This window comes from Saimiri boliviensis, chromosome 14, assembly GCF_048565385.1.
Source record: "Saimiri boliviensis isolate mSaiBol1 chromosome 14, mSaiBol1.pri, whole genome shotgun sequence".
NCBI lineage: Eukaryota > Metazoa > Chordata > Mammalia > Primates > Cebidae > Saimiri > Saimiri boliviensis.
Window position 1 is genome coordinate 8981014 of NC_133462.1, and position 21770 is coordinate 9002783.

General features: G+C 53.4%; 1 protein-coding gene across 1 annotated transcript in view; it reads right to left on the reverse strand.

The window, feature by feature from the left end:
• Positions 1 to 49: 49 nt before the first annotated feature.
• Positions 50 to 21770, reverse strand: part of RUVBL2 (RuvB like AAA ATPase 2) — a 41537-nt gene continuing 19816 nt past the window's right edge. The window contains exons 2-15 of the mRNA XM_003940335.4: positions 17879 to 17930; positions 14293 to 14348; positions 13184 to 13325; positions 9115 to 9244; positions 8892 to 8958; positions 7391 to 7497; positions 7210 to 7303; positions 6671 to 6794; positions 6188 to 6282; positions 5971 to 6089; positions 1991 to 2110; positions 1466 to 1595; positions 294 to 408; positions 50 to 162 (exon numbers count right to left, since the gene is read on the reverse strand). Coding sequence (XP_003940384.1) covers positions 137 to 162; positions 294 to 408; positions 1466 to 1595; positions 1991 to 2110; positions 5971 to 6089; positions 6188 to 6282; positions 6671 to 6794; positions 7210 to 7303; positions 7391 to 7497; positions 8892 to 8958; positions 9115 to 9244; positions 13184 to 13325; positions 14293 to 14348; positions 17879 to 17930 — 1377 coding nt within the window. The 3' untranslated portion in view covers positions 50 to 136. The remainder of the gene's footprint in view (positions 163 to 293; positions 409 to 1465; positions 1596 to 1990; positions 2111 to 5970; positions 6090 to 6187; positions 6283 to 6670; positions 6795 to 7209; positions 7304 to 7390; positions 7498 to 8891; positions 8959 to 9114; positions 9245 to 13183; positions 13326 to 14292; positions 14349 to 17878; positions 17931 to 21770) is intronic.

The window sequence follows — 21770 nt, forward strand, 5'->3', positions numbered from 1 at the left end:
GGGGGTGTCTTTCTCTGGAATCAGGGCAACCACACACACACACACAGGGTGGGTCCAGCTTCAAAACAACTTTATACAAAGTCACAGTGTCAGAACTCTGGTAGAAAACAGGGTGGGGACAGGGGTGACATCCAGCTCAGGAGGTATCCATGGTCTCGCCTTCTATGGGGAGAAGGAAGGCCAAGATGGTCAGTGTGGCCCAGAGGGCAGGGCCTGAGCCTTCTAGGCCGAGCTCCCTCTTCCTCCCTCTGGGGGTGGCACCGGCAGTGCAAGTACGGGGTGGGGACGCTTACTGAGCTCATTGAAGAGGAAGGCGTCCTGGTACTCCTTCATGTACTGCGTGGAGCGGGACTCGTCCAGGAAGAGTGAGTAGACCCGCTTGATGTCGTCCACCTGCACCTCTGTGCCCTGGAGCGGGAGGGCAAGTCCTCAATGGGGACCCTTCTCATGAAGCCCACAGCACAGACCCCAGCCTATGCCACCTCCAGCTCCAGGCAGTAGCGGGTAGCAGGTGAGGGGAAGGCATTCGGGGCCAGACTGCCTGTGTTCAAATCCTGCCTGGCTGTCCACTGGGTGTGGGCCCAGCCTCTTCATTCCTGTTTTTTTCTTTTTTGAGATGAAGTCTCAAATCATGCCCAGGCTGGAGTGCAGTGGAACCATCTTGGCTCACTGCAACCTCTGCCTCCCAGATTCAGGCAATTCTCCTGCCTCAGCCTCCTGCGTAGCTGGGACTATAGGCGCATGCCACCAGAGCTGGCTAATTTTTTGTATTTTTAGTAGAGACAGGGTATCATCGCATTAGCCAGGCTGGTCTGGAACTCTAGACCTCAAGATTTGCCCGCCTTGGCCTCCCAAAATGCTGGGATTACAGGCATGTGCCGCCACCACCACATCCGGCCTCCTGTTTCTTTATTTGTAAGATGGACCTAACAGCATCTACTGACAGTCAACAGATATTTACTGAGCACCTACTTTTTTTTTTTTTTTTTTTTTGGCATGAAGTTTTGCTCTTATTGACCAGGCTGGAGTGCAATGGCACAATCTCACTGTACCCTCCGCCTCCTGGGTTCAAGTGATTCTCCTGCCTCAGCCTCCCGAGTAGCTGGGATTACAGGCATGTGCCACCACCCACACAGCCTCCAGGCGAATTTTTTGTATTTTCAGTAGAGATGGGGTTTCTCCATGTTGGCCAGGCTAGTCTGGAATTCCTGACCTCAGGTGATGCGCCCGCCTCGGCCTCCCAAAGTGCTGGGATTACAGGCATGAGCCACTGCACCTGGTCTTACTGAGCACCTACTACAGGCTAGGCCAGGTGATACAGAAATCAGCCTGAGGAATGAAAATTCCCTGCCCCTGAAAATGTACATTCTATGATGAAACATGGAACCCCCTGGAAGCCCTTGAAATAGTGCATCACTCGCTCCTGCCGGCCATCTGGCCCTGCTAGCGAATTCGGCCGGCTGACCTTGCGTTTCCGGCACACCAGGCTGGCAGCCGTGATGAGCTGGATGGCATAGCGCAGTGACGTCTCCAGCCCGATGCGGGTCAGCACCGTGTAGGCGTCCTCACTCATCTCCACATCTTCCTCCTCACACCTGCAGGCAGTGGGGGCGGGATGGCTTAGTCCGGGCCTGGCCTCTGACTGCAGCAGGAGTGGCGCAGCCACCCTCTGGCCCTTCCCCGCTGGGAGTGTGCGGTGCCTGCATCTTAGAATCACAGAATGCTGAGGCTGGAAGAGCTCTGGAGACGGGCTGGGCTGGAACTAAAACCAAGGGCTCCTGACCCCACCCAGGGAGCTGACCCCCACACCAGTCACGGCATCTCACCTCCCTTCCCCACAGTGGCACCTGCCCCCAGATTGGAGGCCATTCGGCCCTCTCTCCTGCAGGCCCAGCAACCATGCCACCCCCCAGACATCAGTGTCGGCATTTGTCCCACAGGGTGGCCCCCAGCCCTCCCTCTCAGGCACATGGCCTGGTCCTGCCCGCACCGGATGCGGAGGATCTGCTTCGTGTCCTTCTCGCTGTAGGGGGTGGTGGAGACGATAAGCAGCCGGTCCAGCAGGTCGATGGGGATGCCGTGGGGGCTCTGGTAGCTGGTGCCCCGGATCCTGTGGAAGAGGCAGAAAGAGGGGCTTTCAGGGTGATGTTCCCTCTTCATTCCCTCTGCTGGAAACACTCCCACCTTACACCACCACTCACTCGCTCGCTGGGCCAAACACCACTTAACCTTTAGCTTGTGCCTCCTGTCACCTGCTGACATCACCCTCTGATGGCGAAGCCTTCCACAATGGTGTCAGCCCCCGCACTGGCACTCTTCCAGAGCTGGGCTGCCTTTTTTTTTTTTTTTTTTTTTTTGAGATGGAGTTTCGCTCTTGTTACCCAGGCTGGAGTGCAATGGCGCAATCTCGGCTCATCGCAACCTCCGCCTCCTGGGTTCAGGCAATTCTCCTGCCTCAGCCTCCTGAGTAGCTGGGATTACAGGCACGCGCCACCATGCCCAGCTAATTTTTTGTATTTTTAGTAGAGACGGGGTTTCACCATGTTGACCAGGTTGGTCTCAATCTCTCGACCTTGTGATCCACCCGCCTCGGCCTCCCAAAGTGCTGGGATTACAGGCTTGAGCCACCGCGCCCGGCCCGGGCTGCTTTAAGCTAGATCTCTGCCTCCAAGATTACTGGATCGAGCCCCCGACTCCCGTGCTGGACATAAAGCTCCACAAAGGAGGGGACTGCGCGTGTCTTGTTCCCTGCTGCAGTGGGGCCAGCCCAGGGCTGGTGCCAGGGGATACAGCTAGGTCTCCTTATTCACAGTAGTGAAGTTCCAGAAAGTCACCGTGAACACACCAACTAGCCAATCGTCAACGATTGCTCCTAGTGGAATACAGGGCTAAGTTCTCAAGCCCCTAGTCACAGTATTTTCATCAAGCAATATACATGTAACCTTGGTCTATGTGTGTTTTCATTTAAGTGTGTTTCTAGTTTTTTCATTTGTTTTTTTTTTTTTTTTTGAGACAGAGTTTCGCTCTTCTTACCCAGGCTGGAGTGCAATGGCACGAACTCGGCTCACTGCAACCTCCGCCTCCTGGGTTCAGGCAATTCTCCTGCCTCAGCCTCCTGAGTAGCTGGGATTACAGGCACGCGCCACCATGCCCAGCTAATTTTTTGTATTTTTAGTAGAGACGGGGTTTCACCATGTTGACCAGGATGGTCTCGATCTCTCGACCTCGTGATCCACCCGCCTCAGCCTCCCAAAGTGCTGGGATTACAGGCTTGAGCCACCGCGCCCGGCTCTCATTTGTTTTTTTGAGTCTCTGTCACCAGGCTGGAGTGCAGTGGGGCACTCTTGGTTCACCGCAACCTCTGCCTCCCAGGTTCAACCAATCCTCCTGCTTCAGCTTCCTGAAACTACAGGCGTGTGCCACCACAGCCAGCTAAATTTTTGTATTTTCAGTAAAGACCGGGTTTCACCATGTTGGCCAGGATGGTCTCGATCTCTTGACCTTGTGATCCAACTGCCTCGGCCTCCCAAAGTACTGGGATTACAGGCATGAGCCACTGTGCCCGGCCTCATTTCTGTGTGTCTATTATGTAATATCACTGTTGATTCTCTAACATGGAGCTCATGCCAACAGCATTCTAACATGGGCTCAGCAAAGTGTCTGCTATTGCCTCTGTCAGGCTAGACAGCAATTCAGCACAGTGTTCAGGGAACATTTCACACAGTAAAATAACCAACATATTAAAAAAAAAAAAAAAAAGGCACAAAAAACTGACAACACTTTGGGAGGCTGAGGCAAGCAGATCACTTGAGCCCAGGAGTTTGGGATTAGCCTGGGCAACACGGCGAAACCCCACCTCTACAAAACATACAAAAACAACAGCAAAATAATAGGCCGGGCGCAGTGACTCATGCCTGTAATCCCAGTGCTTTGGGAGGCTGAGGTAGGCGGATCACATGAGGTCAGGAGTTCAACACCAGTTTGGTCAATATGGTGAGACCCCATCTCTACTAAAAACAGAAAAATTAGCCAGGCATGGTGGCGGGTGCCTGTAATCCCAGCTACTCAGCAGGCTGAGGCAGGAGAATTGCTTGAACCCAAAAGGTGGAGGTTGCAGTGAGCCGAGATGACGCCACTGCACTCTAGCCTGGGCAACAGAGCGAGACTCTGCCTCAAAACAAAAACAAAAACAAAGATTAGCCAGGCGTAGTGGTGCACACCCATGGTCCCAGCTACTGAGGAGGCTGAGGACAGAGGATTGAGGCCAGGGGTGGGGGGTGATGTGTGTGTGTGTGCGTGTTTCTGTGTGTGGTGGGCATTGAGGCTGCAATAAGCCACGATCGTGCCACTGCACTCCAGCCTGGGTGACAGAGCACGACCCTGTCTCAAAAAACAAAAGCCACAAACGTAGTACTCAACAGAATACAACGCGGACACTTACGACACGAGAGCTAAAGGAAGCAGACAGGCTGGCCTCATCCACACTCAGCTGGGAAAGTAGGTGTCAGGTGACTTGAATGTGTTGCCCAAAAGCAGGGCAGATATTTATTTGGGAATTAGAATGAATCTTAGCAAGTGAACAGATTCTCAAATGCGGAGTCTGTTAACAATTGGGCTACCCTTCGCTGCCGTCTCTGCATAGGAGGTGCCCTGGGCAGTCCCCAGGCCTGACCTGCAGCCGCTTCGAGCACACCGTCCGCCCTGGGGGTCTCTTCCAGTGCCCTGCCACCCAGAGACCGAGTTTGGACCTTGCCACCTTCTGGGCAAGTCACTGGGCCTCACTGTCCTGCCCTGTAAAATGGGGCAGAGGTGATATCTACCTTCTGAGCTTCTGAGGATCCAAGGAGTTAAAAGAGCCAAACCCAGAGCCAGGCACAGCGGCCCACCATCCTCTGTAGGATGCCCACTTCTTCCCCCCCTTTTTTTTTTTGAGACAAGAGTCTTGCCCTGTCACCCAGGCTAGGGTGCAAAGGCATAATCTTGGCTCACTACAACCTTCATCTCCCGGGTTCAACTGATTATCCTGCCTCAGCCTCCTGAGTAGCTGGGATTGCAGGTACATGCCATCATGCCTGGCTAATGTTTTGTATCTTTAGTAGAGACGGGGTTTCACTATGTTGGCCAGGACGGTCTGGAACTCTTGACCTCATGAGCTGTCCGCCTCAGCCTCCAAAAGTGCTTGGATCGCAGGTGTGAGCCACGGCACCCGGCCCGCTTCTTCCCTTTTGTGATGCACGCCCCAACTGCCCAGTTTCGGGGCCCATGGCTGCAGAGCTGGGGCTGACAGTCCCTAGCCTTCCTCAATGACAGGTACGGTCCTGAACCCGAGCAGTGCCAGGCAATGGGATGTGGGTAGAAATGCAGGGTGCAGCCTGTGGACTGCCGCCTATGGGGGCTGCCCGCCCTCCACATCCCCCTCTTCCTGTGGGCGAAAATGTGGACGAGGTAGAGAAGAGAGCCAGCCGGGACAACACACATGGGGGAGCAGAGGTTCGCAGGCTGCAGCAGAGCTCTTGACTCTGCGTCACCGGAATCTGTCCACGGCATTCTTACGCCAAACACAGCACTAAAGAGTTCTGTTGATGAAGTAGTTGGGTCGAAGTGACTGGACCATTGTAGTAGTTTATGTCGTGTCTAACAGATGTCGCTCTGCTTCCCTCAAGATTAAAAAACAATCCCACAGTACTCTTGTGAGTTTCCCGAGCACCCTGGGGTGCCTCAGCATGCAGTTTGGAAACTGCAGGCTTTGAGGCTGAAGGAGCAGAAAGACAGGAGACAGGACAAACTCAGTCTCTGGGCTTCCTCGGGGAGCAGGGCTGCCTCCTGCCTGCCTTGTTGAAGGGAAGAGCACACACCCAAGTCACGGGTCCCTCTCTGACCAGGGTCAACACATGCTCCCTGTTGACCCTCTGGCCGCACCTGCTGCCCAGAGCATCCCATTTTCCCCAGAGGCCCCTGGCGCCGGCTCACCGTGTGATGCCACGGTTGGTGGCCATGATCAGGACAGGTGCCATGTCGCTCTCCAGGGCGCGGTTGAGGAAGGAAAAGCTCTCAATGTCCAGCATGTGGACCTCGTCGATGAATAGCACCTGGGATTGGGGCATGTGTGAGAGTCATCACCTGTGCCCCTGCTGCCCCAGTCCACCCTCACCCCGCCACCTGCCCCGGCCACGTCCTGGGTCCTCACCCCAGGGATGATCTCCGCCTTGCCCTCCTCGCGCCACTCGGCCACCTTGGCATTGATCTGCTCTCGAACTTCAGACTTGATCTCTCCTGTGTCACCTATGGGAGGTACAGGTTGCATCAGGGAAGTCAGAGAGGCGGGCTCCAGGGCCGGAATGTGGCTGAGACGGAGAAGGACAGATGCCAGGGATGAATGAGGGAGAGCAAAGCAAGGAGGGGCGAAGAGCCCGCTATGTCCCCAGAGAGGAGGAACAGAGGCAGAGAAAACAGGCGAGAGGGCAGGCACCACCCCCATCACAGCACCACAGAGGGACTCAGACAGCAACAGCGGGGCAGGAGGAAGCGGACTCACAGGTGAAGAGAGGCAGCCACGGGCCTGAGTTACAGGAAAGGCCGTGGAGCGAGTGGGCCACATTCGGAGCTCAGGGTCAGAGGGAACCTGAGGGAGGCTGCCAGGCCTGGGGTAGGGCAGGCGGGAGGGCCTCACCTGAGAAGAGCGCCAGGAAGCCCTGGGTGCGGGAGTTGATGACGTCGATCTCGTGCAAGGACACGGTGTGTACCACCTCCTTGCGTTTTTGAAGCTCCCCATCTGGGCACTGCACGAACTTGGTCTACGGGGCAGGGGTGGGGAAAGAAGGGAGACAAGACAGGGAAGGGCATGAAGGGCCCTAAAGGCCTCTGTCTGGGGGAGACTAGAGCGCTGGGAAACGGAGCTGGGAGGCCAGATGGGGTCATCTGGAAACCCCAGGCCCAGGAAGTAGTCAGGCCTAGGGGTGCTCCCGAGCGCTGAGGGTCATGGGGGCTCCTGGGGGACCTCAGAAGCCACAGGTAACATGGGGTGATGCGAAACTACAGTGCAGGCTGAGGGGTCCCAGCCATCCTAGGGTTACAGAGAAGACCCAGGAGTACCAGGGACAAAGAGTCAGGGCGACAGGAAGATGCAGACCCAGGGGTCACGGGGGTGATGGAGGAGATGAAACACCGAGTGCCACGGGCGGGGAGGGGTTCCTGGGAGTCCCGGCACACCTGGGAGCCCATAGCATCATAGTCTCGGGCGCGGGTGAAGGAGCGGCCCAACTTGGAGATCTTGCCTGTCGCCTTGTCGATGGTGATCACGTCCCTATGGGGATGGGGGGCGGGGTAAGGAAAGGCACGAGCCCGAGCTCCCCCATCCTCCCTGGCCACCTGGCACAGCCTGACTGCTCACCCAGCCTGGACCTTGTCCTTGGTCAGGGACTCAATCATCTTGGTGCCCAGGTCGTAGATGGTCTCCATCTCTGTCGTCTTGAGGGTCAGTTTGCCCACCTTGGACCCCTGAGAGTGGGAGAAAGTCAGAGAAGAGGCTGAGAGAGGGCCCTGATGTTGCCCCAATGCCCCCAGTGTTCATAAGCTTCTGGCCCTGCTCTGGCCTCTGCTTACCCAGCTTCAAAATGGGCATGATTCGAGGGAGCTCTTGGGGGGAGGGACAAGGTGTGCTCACCAGCCTGACGTGGTGAAGGCTCGGTGGTGAACATGTATGTCATAGCTGACCATACTGGACACTTACAATGTGTCCAGCTTTCTGTGTATCAATTAAAACTCAATTCTTTTTTTTTTTTTTTTTGCGATAGAGTCTTGCTCTGCCGCCCAGGCTGGAGTGCAATGGCGTGATCTTGGCTCACTGTAACCTCCGTCTCCTGGGCTCAAGCGATTCTCCTGCCTCAGCCTCCTAAGTAGCTGGGATTACAGTTGTGCACCACCAAGCCTGGCTAATTGTTTTGTTTTGTTTTGTTTTTTAATTAGATTTTTTTTTTAAGACGGAGTTTCACTCTTGTTGCCCAGGCTGGAGTGCAATGGCGCGATCTCGGCTCAATGCAACCTCCACCTCCTGGGTTCAAGCAATTCTCCTGCCTCAGCCTCCTGAGTAGCTGGGATTACAGGCTCCTGCCACCATGCCCAACTAATTTTTTGTATTTTTAGTAGACACAGGCATTCACCATGTTGGCCAGGCTGGTTTTGAACTCCTGACCTAAAGTGATCCACCCGCTTTGGCCTCCCAAAGTGCTGGGATTACAGGTGAGAGCCACTATCCGCAGCCAAAACTCAATAAAGCTCTTAATAAAAAATAGTAAACAAACAAAATGCCTAAAAAATAAAGCCTATTAAAAGCATAGCCCTGAGGTCTCACAAAGTGGCCAAAGGTCACACTTTGACATTCCTGTTTTATTTTTATTTATTTATTTATTTATTTATTTTTTATTTTTGCTCTTCAGGGTTGGAGATTCCTTCTTCAGGGTGATATTCCTATTTTATACCCAAATAAAAGGTGTTTTGTTGATAACAAAATCAGAAAACACAGCTAAGCAAAAAGATGAAAACAGAAATTATAAAGAAAAAATAAAAGGCTGAGTGTGGTGGCTCATGTCCGTAATCCCAGCACTTTAGGAGGACGAGGTGGGCAGATCACGAGGTCAGGAGTTCAAGCCTGGCCAACATGGTGAAACCCCATCTCTACTAAAAATACAAAAATTTCACCACCTCAGTTTCTATTGCTAAGAATGTCCTTCATGAGGGACAAGCCATTGCCAACTTAACTGATCCCCTACTATAGGCATGTACATGGTTCTTGTCTGCTGCTAGAACCTTCCACGGGATTCTGAGCTGGCGTCTCCTCTCTCCACCCCTGGTGCTGGAGGTGGCCTCAGCAGGGGGTCGATTCACAGACTCACCGTCCCTGTTGCCGGCCGATCAATCTGGATCTCCACCACCTCCCCTTCGATGATCTCCGTCTCCTCCCTGGCCAGAAAGCAGATCTGAGGAGACAGCCTGAGGCCTGAGCCCTCGCAAATCACAACCTTCCCCCAGATCTGGGACAAAGGACAAGCCGCTCAGGGCCCAGGGATTACCCCCAGGCTCTGGGGATGGCATCCGCCTCTCATCACGCGCGCTTACTTGATCCGAACGCCAATAGACCGCCGGAAGGCCTGCGTCAGTGCCTCGGTCTTGCTCATCTCCAGGGAGAAGATTTCACTGCCGGCAATGGCCGTGAACGGCGTGTCCGGGCCCAGGGCCTGCGCCATGCCTGGGGAGGGGACAGTCTGAGTAGGTGAAGCCACTGTGGCACCAGGCCCCTGACACCCGCTCTGTGGCAAAGCAGCTCTTCTTCCGCTCCAGGGAAGAGGTTTCAGTACCATCCGACCTGTAAAACCTTGGCTCCAAGCTGAGGAGAGCCTTGGTAAGGGGGAATTGGAGAGCGGGGTCCAGCCACGAGGCAGGCAGACAGGCAGTGAGAAGCCAGGGAGGGCAGGTTGCTCTGGCAGTCTGGGCTTAGAATCCTACATTGCCCAGAGGGTTCACCCTAGAGCCTTGCCACACCTCAGTCTCCCAGCCTCTACCAGCTGTTTAGCTTCAGAGCTGGGCGATGGGGGGAGCAGGGACGAAGGCCAAGGGGCCGACGCCAACGTTACAGGTGACGGAGCCAGGCTGCCTCGGTTCAGATTCCAGCTCCAACACCTGGTGCACCTGGTGCCATGTGATCCCGAGAGATCTCAACTGCTCCCTGAGCCTCAGTTTCCCCGTGTCTAATGGGGATGACAGCAGGTGCTGCCATGGGATGATACCCTGCTTAGGAGCGACTGTGGGCAGACAGGCACTGGTGCTCCGCTGTAACACAGTCACATGGCCTGAAACTGTCACAGGGCAGGGCGTGCTACCGCCTGTGGCCTGGGGTGGCTGGCAGCAAGCAGGGCTGTCTCCAGCAATGGCCCTAAGCCTCAAGGCTCTGTCAGTGTGGAGCACATCCTCACAGACAGGCTGGTGCAATACCCTCCTGCTCAGCGTCAAGCGGGAATTCTTCCTGGTCCCCTTTGTGGCCACACAATGGCCCTGATCACAGAACTCAGCAACTATCTATGGAGGACCAAGTGGACGAGCACTGCCCATGCCACCTGGGGACACCTTGGGTCCTCTCTGCCTCTTCCATTAGACTAAGGAGCATCCCCAGGACAAGGCTGCCCTCACCCCTGCCCAGCACAGGGTTTGGCGGGCAGGAGGCTTTGCCCAGGAGACACAAGAAGAGGAAAGGCAGGGCTGGGCGCGGTGGCACACGCCTGTAATCCCAGCACTTTGGGAGGCCGAGGCGGGCGGATCACCTGAGGTCAGGAGTTCAGGACGAGCCTGGCCAACATGGTGAAATCCCGACTCTACTAAAAATACAAAAATTAGCTGGGCGTGGCAACATACATCTGTAATCCTAGCTACTTGGGAGTCTGAGGCAGGAGGATCACTTGAACCCGGGAGGCGGAGGTAGCAGTGAGCCAAGATCATGCCACTGCACTCCAGCCTGGGCAAGAGAGCAAAACTGTCTCAAAAAAACAAAACAAAAACGCCGGGCACCATGGCCCACTTTGGGAGGCCGAGGCAGGCAGATCACAAGGTCAAGAGATCAAGACCATCCTGGCCAACATGGTGAAACCCTGTCTCTACTAAAAATATAAAAATTAGCCAAGCGTGGTGGCACGTGCCTGTAGTCCTAGCTGCTCAGGAGGCTAAGGCAGGTGAATCACTTGAACCTGGGAGGTGGAGGTTGCAGTGAGCCGAGATTGTGCCACTGCACTCCAGCCTTGTGAAAAAGCAAGACTCTATCTCTAAATAAATAAACCAGAAGAGAAAAGGATGGAGGGATGCAGGGAGGGAAGGCACTGTATGTGCCACATTCTGGGCCTAGACATGCTGCCCCCAGCATCAGCCCTGGAGCCTCCTGGGCATCCCACTACGATTAGCTCAGGTATCCGCTTTTCTGGAAGCCTCTCCCGACAAGTGCCACCACATGCTGTTTTCCTACCGAGGTCAGGAGCCTCCTCTGTCCCGTGCTACCTCCAACGTAACACATGTTGCCTTGGGAGGAATCGTGTCCATGACCGCCTCCTCCAGACCAGGAGCTCTTCGAAGTCAGGCCTTGATCTAACCCATCTATGGGTACCCGGTGTCCAGTCCGAGGCCTGGCTCCCCAAGGCACCCCAGAAGACACTGCTTTACCTTCGCTGAAGACCCACCTGGCTGTTATTCTGATTCTCCCTGCCTGGCCCCAGCCTAAGCACAGAGGTGGGAGTGAGTGGGAAGAGAGGCGGGTTAGGAAAGCTTCAGTGAGACAGAGATGCTCAAGTAGTTGGTTTGGAAGGACAGATAGGTGTTCAAGATGGAAGATGAGGAACAGCTGGGAGTAAAAAGATCATAAACCACTAGTGGATTGCAACAGAGACTGCTGGGGGTCTACTCCAGGCCCACCTTCCCCTGCTTCCTTAGTTCCAGAATCCTCATTTGCTTTCCTGTTTTTTAATTTTAATTTTTTTTGGAGACAGAGTCTTGCTCTGTTGCCCAGGCTGGAGTGCAGTGGTGTGATCTCCGCTCACTGCAACCTTCACCTTCTGGATTCAAGCGATTCTCCCTGCCTCAGCCTCCCAAATAGCTGGGATTACAGGCACCTGCCACCACACCAGACTAATTTTTGTATTTTCAGTAGAGACAGGGTTTTGCCATGTTAGCCAGGCTGGTCTCGAACTACTGACCTCAGGTGATCCACCTGCCTCAGCCTCCCAAAGTGTTGGGATTAGAGGCGTGAGCCACCGCAACCATCCTAATTTTTAAATTTTTACAAACTCTTGTCCAACAGAAGAATCCTCATTTTCTTTTTTTTTTTTTTTTTTTTTTTTGAGATGGAGTTTCGCTCTTGTTACCCAGGCTGGAGCGCAATGGCGCGATCTCGGCTCACCGCAACCTCCGCCTCCTGGGTTCAGGCAATTCTCCTGCCTCAGCCTCCTAAGTAGCTGGGATTACAGGCACGCACCACCATGCCCAGCTATTTTTTTTGTATTTTTAGTAGAGACGGGGTTTCACCATGTTGACCAGGATGGTCTCGATCTCTTGACCTTGTGATCCACCCGCCTCGGCCTCCCAAAGTGCTGGGATTACAGGCTTGAGCCACCGCGCCCGGCCGAATCCTCATTTTCTTAAGGCAAAAATGGTTCAAACTATGAAATAAAAAAGAAATGTAATGTCCCAGCCTCCCTTGAAGCAAAACGTGATCATGAGATTCAGTTCTAGTCAATGAGATACAAGCAGAGCATGGAAGATTTCCAAGGTGACTGGTTAAAGCAGGCGTCCCCAAACTACGGCCCGCGGGCCACAGGCGGCCCCCTGAGGCCATTTATCCGGCCCCCCGCCGCACTTCAGGAAGGGGCACCTCTTTCACTGGTGGTCGGTGAGAGGAGCACAGTATGTGGCGGCCCTCCAACGGTCTGAGCAGTGAACTGGCCCCCTGTGTAAAAAGTCTGGGGGCTGGGCGCGGTGGCTCAAGCCTGTAATCCCAGCACTTTGGGGGGCCGAGGCGGGTGGATCACGAGGTCAAGAGATGGAGACCATCCTGGTCAACATGGTGAAACCCCGTCTCTACTAAAAAAAAAAAATACAAAAAATTAGCTGGGCATGGTGGCACGTGCCTGTAATCCCAGCTACTCAGGAGGCTGAGGCAGGAGAATTGCCTGAACCCAGGAGGCGGAGGTTGCGGTGAGCCGAGATTGCGCCATTGCACTCCAGCCTGGGTAACAAGAGCGAAACTCCGTCTCAAAAAAAAAAAAAAAAAAAAAAAGTTTGGGGACGCCTGGGTTAAAGGAAGCCGACTTGAGAGGGTTTACCCTCATGGCAATTCCTCTTTCTTCCTGCTGCCTAGATTATGGTGGGAAGGCTGGAGCTTAGGCAGCCCTCTTGGAACACAACATCCTCTTGACACTGGAACCAAGTGCAGAGGATGATGAGGCAGGAAGATGGAAGACTTCCTGGGACTGCTTAGTAAGCTCCAAATGGCCTCCCTCTAGATTCTTCCATGGAAGAGAATGAAGCCTGAGTGTTTAAGCCACTGCCATTTCAGGTCATCTGTTAAATGCGGGTGATCCTGACCCTGACTTACACAGGAGGAGTTATCGAGCAGAGACCACGAGAGTTCCGGCCCTGGGAGGTTTCTTACCCATGGCGATGGCCGTCTTCCCTGTGCCCGGCTGGCCAGCAATAAGGACTGCCCGCCCAGCAATCTTCCCTTCCCGGATCATCTCCAGCACCACGCCTGCTGCCCGCCGTGCCGCCAGCTGACCCACCATGCCCTGGGAAGCCTGTGGGTGGGACGCAGCACATGAGGTGACTTCCTGCTGGGCTACACACCATTTCTACCACATCTTGGCTAGTGAGATGGAAGCAGTCATTACTAGCTGGGACTTTCAGGAAAAGCCAAAACAGCTTTCTCTGCTTTTTTTTTTTCCAGACAGGGTCTCACTCTGTCATCCAGGCTGAAGTACAGTGGTACGATCGTACAATCATGGCTCACTGCAGCCTCAACCTCTAGGGATCAAAATATCCTCTGACTTCAGCCTCCTGAGTAGCTGGGACCGCAAGTGTGCGCCACCATGTCCAGCTAATTTTTAAAATTTTTTATAGAGATGGGGTCTCACTATTTTGCCCAGGCTGGCCTCAAACTCCTAGGCTCAAGTGATCTTCCCACCTCAGCCTCCCAAAGTGTTGGGATTACAAATGGGACCACTGCACGAAGCCTAGTTTTTTTTTAAGGTGGCAAAGCAATGGCTACCCAATCCGAATTCTTTTTTTTTCTTTGAGATGGAGTTTCGCTCTGTCACCCAGGCTGGAGTACAGTGGCACCATCTCGGCTCACTGCAGCCTCCACCTCCCAGGTTCAAGTGATTCTCCTGCCTCAGCCTCCCGCGTAGCTGGGATTACAGGCATGCACCACCACATCTGGCTAATTTCTGTATTTTTAGTAAAGATGGGCTTTCTCCATGTTGGCCAGGCTGTTCTCGAACTCTGACCTCAGGTGATCCACCTGCCTCGGCCTCCCAAAGTGCTGGGATTACAGGCATGAGCCACCATGCCCAGCCTACCCAATTCTTTAGTACCAAGAAAACTCATGTGTGGCTGAAGTTTATGGATTCCAGTCAAAGGTCTGGAAGTTTCCAGTCAAAGGTCTGGAAGACCGTAACATAGTCCCCATACTCCCCAGGGCCCTGGGTACCCACTACCCAAGACCTTCGTGGAGAGGCCCTCACACCCCAGCCTCCTCTGCTCTACCTGCCGAGGCTCCAAGGCATCGTCCAGCCCCAGCCCTCGGATGTGGGAGTGAGCACCTGTATGCAGGGAGAGAACAGAGACTCAGTTAGCCAGCTTGCTGCATGTGTGGCCTGACATCTCTGAGCCCTGGTTTCCTTTTCGGTCAAAGGGGTGGGTGGGAGTAGAGAGTAGGGGCTTGGGGACATGAAGGGGCACAGGGAAGGATTTCCCAAGTTGCCACCTCACTAAGAAGATGGCTGAACGTGCTAAATGCTCAATGAACTGGAGTTGCTCTGAGGATGCATCCTAGTTAAACAAAAGTCACTGAGACCTGATTAAACACATACTTGTACCAAGAACTAACCACAAGGGCTAATGATCACAATTACTTTGTGTTTATGGCTTACACAGCACACACAGTTTCTCATTTCATTCCACATGACCCTGCAAGACAAGAGCCCTGGCCAGGCAGGGCGTGGTGGCTCAGGCCTGTAATCCCATCCCAGCACTTTGGGAGGCTGAGGCGGGTGGATCACCGGAGGCCAGGAGTTCTAGACCAGCCTGGCCAACATGGTAAAACCCCATCTTAAGTAAAAATACAAAAATTAGCTAGGTGTGGTGGCAGGTGACTATAATCTCAGCTACTCGGGAGGCTGCAGTGAGCTGAGACTGTGCCACTGAATTCCAGCCTGGGTGACAGAGCGAGACCCTGTCTCGAAAAAGCCAAACGAAACAAAAGCCCTGGCTGCTGTCACCCTGAAAGCACTTCTGGGTATCACTAGCAACAGTCCCAGCCCCCACTGATATGAACAAGGAGGGAGCTCTGAGAGGTGAGGTCTCATGCCCCAGCCACACAGCCAGCGAGAGGTGAAGATGAGATTCCAATGCTTTCCAAAAGATGAGGGTTGAATGAACCTCAGCCTGCAGGCCAGCCACCTGTTTCTGTAAATTAAATTAAAAAAAAATTTTTTTTATTTGTTTTATTATTATTTTTTTCCTTCTTCTTTTTTGAGACGGGGTTTCACCATGTTGACCAGGATGGTCTCGATCTCTTGACCTTGTGATCCACCCGCCTCGGCCTCCCAAAGTGCTGGGATTACAGGCTTGAGCCACCGCGCCCGGCCTCTAAAACTTTTTATTGTTTTTTTTTGAGAGAAGGTCTCACTCTGTCGCCCAGGCTGGAGTGCAGTGGTGTGGTCACAACATCTCACCACAGCCTGAACCTCCTTGGTTCAAGCAATCCTCCAAGTAGCTGGCACTCAGGCATATACCACCACGCCCGACTAAATTTTAATTTTTTTTTTTTTTTTAAGAGACAGTCTCTCACTCTGTTGCCCAGTCTGGAGTGCAGTGGTGTGATCTTGGCTCGCTGCCGGGTTCAAGCAATTGTCCCGCCTCCATCTCCCGAGTAGCTCGGATTACAGGCGCACACCACCACGCCTGGGTAATGTTTTGTATTTTAGTAAAAACAGGGTTTCATTGTGTTGCCCAGGCTGGTCTCAAACTCCTGAGCTCAGGCAATCTGCCCAACTTGGTCTCCCAAACTGCTAGGATTACAGGCGTGAGCCACCGCGCCTGGCCTTAATTTATTTATTTATTTTTTTTACAGACAGGGTCACACTATGTGTCACAGGCTGGTCTTGAACTCCTAGTTCAAGCAATTCTCCTGCCTCAGCCTCTCAAAGTGTTGGGATTACAGGTGTGAGCCATCGTGCCCGGCCATACTTGGCACTTTTTGTTTGTTTCTGAGATGGAGTCTCCCTCTGTCACCCAGGCTGGAGTGCAGTGGTGCAATATTGGCTCATTGCAACCTCCCTTTCCCAGATTCAAGCCATTCTCCCTAGCAGTTGGGACTACAGGCATGCACCACCATGCCTGGCTAATTTTTGTATTTTTAGTAGAGACAGGGTTTCACCATGCTGGCCAGGCTGGTTTCAAACTCCTGACCTCAGGAGTACTCACAGTCAAGTACTGGGGTCAGCAAGTATTTTTTTCTTTCTTTTTTTTTTTTTTTGAGACGGAGTTTCACTCCTTACCCAGGCTGGAGTGCAATGGCACGATCTCGGCTCACCGCAACCTCTGCCTCCTGGGTTCAGGCAATTCTCCTGCCTCAGCCTCCTGAGTAGCTGGGATTACAGGCACGTGCCACCATGCCCAGCTAATTTTTTGTATTTTTAGTAGAGACGGGGTTTCACCATGTTGACCAGGATGGTCTCGATCTCTTGACCTTGTGATCCACTTGCCTCGGTCTCCCAAAGTGCTGGGATTACGGCGTGAGCCACCGCGCCCAGCAGCAAGTATTTCTTAAAGGGCCAGATGATATCCACTGTTGAAACCACCCAGCTCTGCTGTTGCAGTGCAAAGGCAGCCACAGACAGTGGCTGTGGCCTGATCTACTCACCTCAGCCTCTCAGAGTGCTGGGATTCTAGGCATGAGGCACTATGCCTGGGTGACTGAATCTTACACGAACTGATGAGGTAAACTAGCTTAGCTTCATCTTGTAGATAAGGAAACTGAGGCACAGAGCGGCACTAGTCCCTGGCCACATGGAGGAAAGTGGCAGAGCTAAGCTGCAGGAATCCAACACTGAGTTTCTTTTTGTTGTTGTTTGTTTGTTTGTTTTTGAGAAGGAGTTTCACTCTTGTTACCCAGGCTGGAGTGCAATGGCGCGATCTCGGCTCACCGCAACCTCCGCCTCCTGGGTTCAGGCAGTTCTCCTGCCTCCGCCTCCTGAGTAGCTGGGATTACAGGCACGCGCCACCATGCCCAGCTAATTTTTTGTATTTTTTTTAGTAGAGACGGGGTTTCACCATGTTGACCAGGATGGTCTCCATCTCTTGACTTCGTGATCCACCTGCCTCTGCCTCCCAAAGTGCTGGGATTACAAGCTTGAGCCACCGCGCCCAGCCAGCACTGAGTTTCCTAACCCATGTTCACAGTCAGGCACCCTTACTGCCTTTCTTGGAGGCATTGAATGAATGAGTCAATCTGCTGAACGAATGAATGTGGTCTCTTCCCTGCAAGTGAAGCTCTTTGTGAGAGCACACCCTGGTGGCCCCACTGCACCCCAACTTCCTGCTCTTGTGAGCCAGGGCCAGTGACTTCACTGGTCTGAAATTCAGTTGCCTCAGCTCACAGTTACAATATGTATGTCATGGGGCTGTTTGCATCCACAGGATGCAAACTCATGCATTCCATGGTTATCCCTTGATTATCTGCTCTGCCAGGTCCTGTGCTAGGGGCACAGCTAGGAATGAGACAGACCTGGTTCCTGCCCTCAGGGAAATCACTCCTGAGTATATACTGGGTCTATGAGGCCAAACCCAGTAAAGCCCCCAGTAAATATCTATCTTCATGACTTCCAGGCAAGTATACCCGGGAAGCCCACCAGGGTAGCCAAGCTAGCAGCCTGGTCACCAATGCATCATCTGACCCAACTCCAGAACTCAGGATCCTCTTCCCCCATTAGACAGGAAAGTCGGGGGATAAGTAGGGGCAGTTGGTGTGCAGGCCACCTCCCCTCCCTCTGAGGGGTCCTCAATAGGCTTGCCCGGTCAGGCACATAGCAGGAGGGCTTACGTCCTATTCGCGACCCCACTCACTCACCAATTCGCTCAATCCTCGTCACATCGCGGATCTCCGGGACTTTAGTGGCTGTCTGGGGGGTGCAGGAAGACGTGTCAGAGGACTAGTATGGTCCCAGCTTTCACCAGCCCCGCCTCTGTCCCTCCCGTGAGACAGTCCTTTCCACTCCTTCCCCTCAGAGGCAGGCGGTGGGCCCAGCACCGGTCACCCCCACCCCTTGTGCCTGTCACGGCCTCATGGCTGGTTGGTTGAGCCCCAGGAAGACAAGGACTGCCTGTCTCATTCACAGCTCTGTCCTCAGGGTCCAGCATGTATTTGGTTATTTGATGAATGAATGAAGTCTTCCTCGTTTCGTTTTCTTTCTTTCTTTCTTTCTTTCTTTTTTTAAAGACAGAGTTTCACCATGTTGGTCAGGCTGGTTTTGAACTCCCAACCTCAAGTGATCCGCCACCTTGGCCTCCAAAGTGCTTGGATTACAAGCATGAGCCACCAGGCCTGACCATCTTTTCTTTTTTTGAGACAAAGTCTCACTCTGTCACCCAGGCTGGAGTGCAGTGGCCCAGTCTCAGCTCACTGCAACCTCTGCCTCCCAGGTTCAAGTGATTCTCCTGCCTCAGCCTCCTGAGTAGCTGGGACTACAGGCGCCCACCACCACACCTGGCTAATTTTTTCATATTTTTAGTAGAGACGGGATTTTGTCATGTTGGCAAGGCTGGTCTCAAACTCCTGACCTAAGTGATCTGCTCACCATGGCCTTCCAAAGTGCTGGGATTACAGGCGTGTGTCACTGCGAAGTCCTCCCAATATCTAATAACCATGAGTTCCATAAGGACAGACACCAGTGAGGAGGAGGCATGGAGCTGGACATGGTCTGGCCCCTGCTAATTTCCCAGCATCCCTTGTACCAGGCGGCCCCACTTCTCAAGCACCAGGCCTTGCACGTGCTGGCCGCTGAGTCCAGACTGCTCTCCCTGCCTCCTCACTCAATTAGATCAAGTGTTGCCCCTAAGGGAGGCCCTTTCTGACCACCTCTGCCAGGCTACTTCTAGGACCTAGGGACATCAGACAGATGAAGGGACCCCCCGGGCACCTAGTCTCCCTATGTGACCTCACATTCCTGAGGGAGATGAGTGGATCAATATTCTCGGCTCCCAGGGACGTGCTATGAAGGCCACGGCCTATGTCTCTCTTGTTCACTCGGGACTCAGTGTCTGTGGTTTGCGTAAGTGATACTCTGAGGTGCCGAGCTCATTCAACAAGAATATACTGGCCGGGTATGGTGGCTCACGCCTGTAATCCCAGCACTTTGGGAGGCCAAGGCAGGTGGATCACTTGAGGTCAGGAGTTCGAAACCAGCCTGTCCAATATGGCGAACTCCCGTCTTTTTATAAAAAAAGAAAATAAACAAATAAAGAAGAGAGAAAAAAAGGAAGAATATAGTGAGGCCTCCCATGTTGGCAGTTCTCCAAAGAGAGGAGCCAGCTACCACCTCTTCTCACGTGGGGAAAGGAGGTGAGTAAACACCACCTGGGACAATTCAGGACCCCCTCTCCACGCCTGGAAATCCACACAAAACATGCACACAAGTGTTCACAGCAGCACTATTCACAACAGCCAAAAGGTAGAAACCACCCGCACGTCCATCCGCTGATAAATGGCAAACTAAAATGTGGTCTATCTGTGCAATGGAGTATTATTCAGCCATAAAAAGGAATGGAGGTCTGTCTTTCTTTTATTTTTTTTGAGATGGAGTCTCACTTTGTCCCCCAGACTGGAGTGCAACGGCGCAATCTCAGCTCACTGCAACCTCTGCCTCCCGGGTTCAAGCCATTCTCCTGCCTCAGCCTCCTGAGTAGCTGGGATTACAGGAATACACCACCATGCCAGCTAAATTTTTTTGTATTTTTTAGCAGAGATGGGGTTTCACCATGTTGGTCAGGCTGGTCTTGAACTCCTGACCTCAGGTGATCCACCTGCCTCACCTCCCAAAGTGTTGGGATTACAGGAGTGAGCCACGGTGTCCGGCCAGGAATGGAGTTTTGATATATGCTACAACGTGGATGAACTTTAAAAACATTATGCTACTTACTGTCAGGTCTCCACGTGCAGCCGGGACCCAGAAAGTCTGAAGTCCTGCCTGCCTCGGCTGATCGTCCCCCACCCCATGCCTGCATTTGCCATCATCCCTAATCACCCAGTGGTCCCCCGACAAGCCTCTCCCCCAACCCTGCCATCTTAACTGTTCTTATGATAATGTGAATACTCCTCGTCCCACCCTGCCATCTTAACTACTCTTCTGTCTGACCCCAGTGGGCAAATGACTGTCGGCGGCCTCCTGCCCCTCACAAGCCATGTCCTATTTGCAAGGGGCCCCACTGGAGGTGGGACTGCCCAACCCGCACTACTGACGCCCCAGCGGCACCTGGAGCCCAAGCTGGCTCCTTCCCGGGTCTCCTTGGCCTGGCCACTGAAGACTAACGCCACCCAGATGCTCTTGGAACATCACAGACGCGGAGCTACGGGTAACTCTTAAGGTGGAGAGTAAGTCCGTCCCCTGTCTCGTTGACACGGGGGGCTACCCAGTCCACTTTACCCTCTTTTCGAGGGCCAATTTCTCTGGCACCTATTATTGCTGTGGGAACTGACGGCCAAGCTTCTAGACCATCCAAAACCCCCAGCTTTGGTGTCGGCTAGGGCCACACTCCTTTTCCCACTCCTTCTTGGTCATTCCTACCTGCCCGGTCCCTTTATTAGGCCAAAATATCTTAACTAAATTGTCTGCTTCCTTAGCTATTCCTGGACTCCAGCCCTATCTCACAGCCACCCTTTCGCCGAGTTCCAAGCCCTTCCCACAACCCCCTCTCGTATCCCCAAATCTCAACCCCAGGGTCTGGGATGCATCTACACTGTCATTGGCCACTGAACATAAACCCATTATTATTCCACTAAAACCCAATCATCCCCACCCCGCCCAAAGGCAGTAACCCACCCTCAACAAGCTTTGCAAGGGCTGAAACCTGTTATCACCCGCCTGTTACAGCATGGCCTCCTAAAACCCACCAATTCTCCTTACAACACTCTTATCTTGCCTGTCCAAAAACTGGACAAGTCTCACCAGCTGGTTTTAGGACCTCCGCCTTATGGATCCAACTGTCCTCCCTACACATCCAGTGGTGCAGAACCCATGTACTCTCTGACCTCAGCTCCTCCGTCCACAACCCATTATTCTGCCCTTGATCTCAAAGATGCCTTTTCACTACCCCTCCACCTTTCCTCTCAGCCTCTCTTTGCCTTCACCTGAACTGACCCTGATACCCGACAGTCACAGCAATTCCCCTGGACCGTCCTGCCTCAGGGTTTCAGGGACAGCCCACACTACTTCAGTCAGGCCCCTCGAAACTCAATCTTTCTGCCCCTCGTCTTCCCATCTTATTCAATATGCAGGCGACCTTTTGCTGTGCAGCCCCGCTTATGAAACTTCTCAGCAAGACACTATCCTGCTTCGTCAGCACCTGTTTTTTTTGTTTGTTTTTTTTTTTTTGAGACGGAGTTTTGCTCTTGTTACCCAGGCTGGAGTGCAATGGCGTGATCTCGGCTCAACGCAACCTCCGCCTCCTGGGTTCAGGCAATTCTCCTGCCTCAGCCTCCTGAGTAGCTGGGATTAGTGGCACGTACCACCATGCCCAGCTAATTTTTTTGTATTTTTAGTAGAGACGGGGTTTCACCATGTTGACCAGGATGGTCTCGTCTCGATCTCTTGACCTCGTGATCCACCCGCCTCGGCCTCCCAAAGTGCTGGGATTACAGGCGTGAGCCACTGAACCCAGCCAGCACCCGTTTTTAAAAGGATATCGAGGCCAGGCACGGTGGCTCAATCCTGTAATCCCAGCACTTTGGGAGGCCGAGGTGGGTG